Source organism: Esox lucius, chromosome 16 (assembly GCF_011004845.1).
Source record: "Esox lucius isolate fEsoLuc1 chromosome 16, fEsoLuc1.pri, whole genome shotgun sequence".
Lineage (NCBI taxonomy): Eukaryota > Metazoa > Chordata > Actinopteri > Esociformes > Esocidae > Esox > Esox lucius.
This window is the reverse complement of record NC_047584.1, coordinates 6,668,640-6,674,639: the sequence shown is the minus strand read 5'-3', so window position 1 is coordinate 6,674,639 and position 6,000 is coordinate 6,668,640. Positions and strand designations below refer to the sequence as shown.

Here is a 6,000-nt window from a genome sequence, read left to right as displayed (position 1 = left end):
TAGAACAAGTAAGGCTCCATTCCCTGAAAAGTGTTCTTCCTGTTCATATTCAGAGTCAGACATAATATATATGTATTTACCTTTCTCTCTCAAGCAAATAAAGTTTGATTGTCCAAGGTGAATATCAACATCGAAATAGGTTTCTACCTAACTTTTTTTTTACTGTGATACACTTTTCCTGAATGTGTGGATTGATACAATTGTGAACATAACTAACCAGTAAACGCAGGAAGTACCCATTTATTTGAAATGAGAATTATATTGTTAGAGAAATAGAGAGAGAAATACAACAGAGAAATACAACATTGTCATGTTCTTTTAGGTTAACAAAATTTTTAGACTTAGTGTTTTAGAGCAGTTTTCCACTTGCAATACAACTAGGTGGTACGCACCGTTTCCATTCATGAACCTAGACAATGCTAATAATGTTAATTACTGACTGAGGCAAAGCTGAATAATGGTTTGTTTTTAACATTACTCTACAGGTCCGGAAACAATTAAGAGACCATTGCACCTTTTTTGAAGCGTTCAATTTGGAGTGGTATCTTAATTTGTTTTGCACCACAAAGGCAACCACGTCAGGGTCTTCAAACACATAGCGGTACTTTGGCTCATCCTTAAGCTCTTTGCCATCCTTGGACCACACCATAAAGGGGTCGGGAAAGCGCTGACCTTACACTCTAGTTTAGCTGCGCTGCCGTCCAGGACCACCACGTCCTTAAGCACCTGTAGGATCTTTGGAGGGCCCTTCTCCCGTAGCTCCTTTCCATGATCTGAATGAACAGCATCACAAAGTTGATTTCGTTATAGTCACTGTAATTAATAATATTTTTTTGTTCACTTAGTTTTTTTGTTCACTTTGTGACCTTGGTATGACTGGATGTGAATAGCAGCATCTTGAACGTGTTTATCTTTGATGTCCAGAGTGAATCCGAAGGGGAGCAGTATTAGCTTTAGACATCTGAACAGAGGAGAACAGACAAACTGCATTTAGTTGAGTTTATTATTAGATAGATAAAAACTTTTCATTTTCAATCTTCAACGGTATAACTTAAGGTATTTAAAACAAATGAAGTAATACCATTTTTTAAATAAATATAGCTATTCTAGATTCACAGAATGTCTATGAAATGGACGTACAACAAAAGCTACCATGTGAATTTGTGAAAAAAAATTGCATCACAATCTGATAGGAGCTTTGGTTAGTTTACAATTACATTTTTTTGCAGACTCTGTAATCCAGAATGACTTAACAATTTCAACCAAAGAATTTCTAAAGCATTGGGATTTCTTGGAAACATGGTTTTAGCAGTATAAACCAATGTTAATAACACAATTGCATACAGTAGACCATACAATACTAAACCACACCTGAACATCTATCCAATCATCTTACCCTAGTGAGGCTCCAGGAAGTATCCAGTCACTTTCTCCTGACTGAGGATGAGTTCTGTGCTTTATGTACAGGGCTGCATGGGGGCCTCTCAGGCCCAAGTTGGATTAGGAGCATCACATTCCTAGACCAAGTCTTGTCCTTCTTTGGGTTTCCATTTCAGATAAGCTTGGCAGGCTTGGCTGATAAAAGATGCTCAACAGATAGGGGTCAGTATAAGCTTATATAGCAATCTGGGTGAATATCCCAGAGAATGCTTCAAGTACATAATAGGCGGCCTAATGGCTTTATTGAATGTCAGACGAAAAGGGCTTGAAACCTAAGTTCTCCCTGTTGAAGGTGCGGACACAGGTAGGTCTTGGTAGGGATTAGATTGGGGAATGGGTAGCCTCAGTTGAGTAGGCCGTAGACAGACACAGCTAATTAAACACTTGTGACGCTCAGCCCAAGTGGAATTATTAACTTATTTCAGCCTGGTTGTTGTCTTACCAGCTCCCAGCCATCTCCTGATGGAACAGCAGATAGTAAATAGTTTATTCATGTCTCTGAATGTGGTTACATATTAAGGCAGTTAGAATGCTGTATGATGGATGTAATTCATTTTCTGGCCTGTAGAGGTCCAGGGGTCCAAGCAGCTGTCTCTGTTGAACCTGTATGCTGCAGCAGTGTGTTCAATGTGGCCGCCCACTGATCTTTCAGCAAAAAAATCTCCTCTACCTTTTTGTGCTGTTCTATACATTGTAGTGTTAAAATGCCCGGAAATACATCTCATAAAAAGGCATAAGATAACATAACTTAGATAATATATGGTGATAAGTTAATGATAAATCAGCATGTATTGATAAAACAATTCTTGCATACAAATATGTTTTGTTGTTACACAGAATAATGTAAACATCAATTATGTAAACAAAAGCAATCCCATTGCAATTCTTTACAAATATTTTATTTTTACAACTTTTCCATTTTGAAAACCTCAATTACGTAATCCATGACAGATGTTTTAATACAGCAGTATTTTGTTTCAGAATAGATTGATTCAGTTAGACTGAAGTACTTGTAAAACATTAAGCTCAACTGAAATAACACAAAGTTACTATACTGGGTTTAAGTTGTGTTTTTTTATTATTATTCTTAACTGTCATGCCTATTCCATGCCAGAGGTTCCACAAAACAAAACATTATTAGAAGCTGCATCAAGATGGATTACTCAATCAATAAATAAACAAATAAAACACAAAAAGCTATGTAACCCCCACCCCAAAGAAACTCTTGTTAAACCTTATACTGATCACAAGAGACTGCAAGACATTCAAGATACTGCATGTAACTTTGATACGAAACTCACGACTAAAATCATTTTTAACCTTGCAAACTGTTCCATAAAAAAAAAAAAGCTTTACTAAACATACTTGTGGTCTCTTGCTCGTTCCTTCACGGTCATCAAACAACATATTCACTTTCTCTGTAGATATAATCAGGCTGTCAACACAATCCATTGAGACGTATTCAGTCTGTTACGTACTGTACACCTAACCCAAGTAGCCCTTCCTCCAAGAATTTTAGCATGTCATCATTGGTTTACAAAACTATGACATGAGACACAAGCAGTCATTAAACCAATCACATACTTGATTGTGGAATTCAACTAGAAGAATCCTGCTTAAATACTTTATAACAAAACCACCGATGCCTAAAAGCTTAAATACTATGTAATGTAAAATCAACTTCAGGAAACTCATTAACTGCATCACTTCATGACATTACCACAATAAATACATAACATATCTACACTGTTACATACAGTGTTTGTTCTATATATATTTTGTTTGACTATTGATGATGACGATAGCAAAATATTATCAAATAACACAATTCTCAAATTTCAGTGAAACATAGTTTAAAAAGTTCACATTTTCTTCATCTGCGTGGATGCGATGTAACATGCATCTACACACATTTTCTCTTGAATAAGAAACCATTTTGCAATGTCCGCAAAACCAACACTTATTTGCATACATTCTTACAGTCAAAGAGGTCCTGTTTATCGGTAGGCTATGTCACCCATTGCTCCCTCTTCATTTACATTTTACAATCAAATGTATCAAAATGTTCATTCTGAATTTAAATAAGGGCACTTGTAACAGACAGCAAGACCCTTCCACATGCTAATCTGTGACGTAAGTCACTATCAGTCACCATGATTGTACTTGAGGTTTTGGCAGCCTTTGTAAACCATACACAGACTTGGTATACACAAAAGCTCTGCAATGAATTACGGTCTTATTTGTATCAAAAAGAGAGCAGACGTTTGGAAATGAGCCGGCCTTTTGAACAATGTGTTTCACTCCATGAAATAAACAAAGAACCACTGCAATTGTCTCAATGCGAGAACATTCTCTCTGTGGCTTCCTGTAGGTTAAGTATGGAGTCTCTATGTTGGAGGCAGAGAGGTTAGGTTCTCAATATTTAGAACCGGTGCTGGATTTTGTGATTTTGTTTGGCTATAAAGTTCCCGCCTCATGTCACCATAAAGGTTCCTCAGGGCTCTGTCCTACGACTGGCCTGATATAGACCGGTGGAACCTCTCAGCAACAGTTCCAACCTTCATGCATTTGAAACATGAAGCCGTGCTCACTGTGTGACCGGCGTCATGTGTGTGGGGGGTACAGGGCTGGTGGGGGTCTGGGGCGAGCTTTGGTACGACCGGAGGAGGACCTTGTGCCTAGTGGCCACTCTGGCCCGAAGGCTCTGCTGCTCGTCCAGATACTCCTTGAGGCGCGTGGTGGTGAAGGTGAGGGTCTGCCGCCGCAGCCGCATCAGGTAGGCATCCTGGAGCCAAGAGTTGTTATAGCAGTCCTTGATTGAAGGACGGGCCCTGAAAAAGAGGTTACACCCAGAGTCAAGCAGACCCAGCACAAAAACAGTAACTCTCCCATAACAGATTGGTTACATGAATGTGATATATAATATACAAATTGCACGCGCTTTGTATTCTTTCAACCAGCTTCATGAAGTAGTCACCTGGAATGCATTTCAATTAACAGGTGTGGCCTTGTTAAAAGTTAATTTGTGGAATTTAATGTGGGAACAACACAAACAGGTTGAGAGAATGCTAAGCATGTGCAACGTTGTCATTAAGTCAAAGCTGTCATTAAGTCAATGCTGTCATTAAGTCAAAGCTAATATTTGAAAAATATTAAATATAAATGTATTTATATTGTATTTATTTATGTATTTATAACACTTCCAGATGATTCCAAATGTGTTATTTCATAGTTTTGATGTCTTCACTATTATTCTACGATGTGGAAAATATTGAAAATACAGAAATACCCTTCAGTGAGTGTGTCCAAACATTTGACTAGTACTGCATATTGTAAATGGTACTATAACTGTCCAATAGGAGAAACATGAGCACGTATTAACATCTAGTGGGCTCACAGCATTAGAAATAGAGACAGTGGATTAGTGTGTATTTCGGACTCCAGCAACAACGAGTTGTGTTCATTTCTAGTCAGTTACATTGTATATGATTTGTTTAACCTTAACCTTCATTTCTTGGAATAACTAAACCCTATCCCAAACCTAAAAAAACGTATCCTCACCACTTGAATTAAGGTCCAAGCCCCTAAATTTGATATTTTTTAAGGTTACATATGGAATCGTTTCAAGGTGACCATACCATGAATCAATTAGCAATTAAATTTTGAGTTTTAGGACCTATGTATGCATTAATTTTTTTTTTAAAGACATTGAAATAGTACTCCTTTACTGCTATGGTGAATAGAAATGCATTAAACAGCCCAGTATGTACATGGCAAAACACAGAAACTTTGTTTCTTATAGGGGTGTGAACATTAACATGTTTTAATGTTTATACAACAGTGAGATCTTTAATGTTAAGAAAAATAACAAAAAAATAAAAAATAAAAATAGAAAAAAAATAAAAATCATACATCGGATACCAACAACCTAGCCATAAGAGGTCTTGAAAAAAAAATATATATACTGTACCTAACACAACAATGCTTTAACATTAGCAGGAAAGGAGAAAACAAAGTTTTAGATATGTTCTAAGTAGCTGAAGCTTTAGAAGAGGAGAAGTACAGTATAGCAGCAGCAGTCAATGGGAGGTCCCCCCCTCCTTCTTCTGCTCAATGACATGAATATCCACATCGACTCTCTGAACTCCAAACCTAACTCTGATTGGACTGCTGTCCTGGACTGCTTTAACCCTTTGGCGCGTACGATCACACTGGTGTGATCAATCTAGAGTGGTCCCTGGAGCGTACGATCACACCGGTGTGATTAGAACGTCATGTTTAGAACGCACCATTAGCATACCTAGCTACAAGTAACGTAACAATGGCTGGTAAAACCGCGCTATTATTTACTCACATTTAGCTCAAACAGTGTTTATAACTTTATTTCCTGATTGTAATTGTTTCAAGACCATACTATGATATTAACCAGGTAGAAAGCATTCAAATCGGGACAAGAAGTGTTAGTTACGTACCAACAGACAGCCAACACTAATGCACAAAAACGAATTATATTAGCGACTACTACCGATCAAAACCATTGCAAAAACTTTCTAGAAGTTA

At 37.4% G+C, this 6,000-nt stretch overlaps 2 protein-coding genes across 2 annotated transcripts in view; both read right to left on the bottom strand.

The window, feature by feature from the left end:
- Positions 1 to 546: 546 nt before the first annotated feature.
- spegnb (SPEG neighbor) lies at positions 547 to 2,892 on the bottom strand. Its single transcript, XM_034286769.1, has 4 exons — positions 2,806 to 2,892; positions 1,397 to 1,437; positions 867 to 961; positions 547 to 773 (listed from the first exon to the last, which is right to left on the bottom strand). Exons 1-4 carry the CDS (start codon positions 2,890 to 2,892, stop codon positions 547 to 549), a joined length of 450 nt encoding a protein of 149 aa, XP_034142660.1.
- The window catches only part of spegb (striated muscle enriched protein kinase b), an 87,729-nt gene continuing 84,054 nt past the window's right edge, over positions 2,326 to 6,000 (bottom strand). The window contains 1 exon segment of the mRNA XM_010898053.5: positions 2,326 to 4,271. Coding sequence (XP_010896355.5) covers positions 4,028 to 4,271 — 244 coding nt within the window. The 3' untranslated portion in view covers positions 2,326 to 4,027.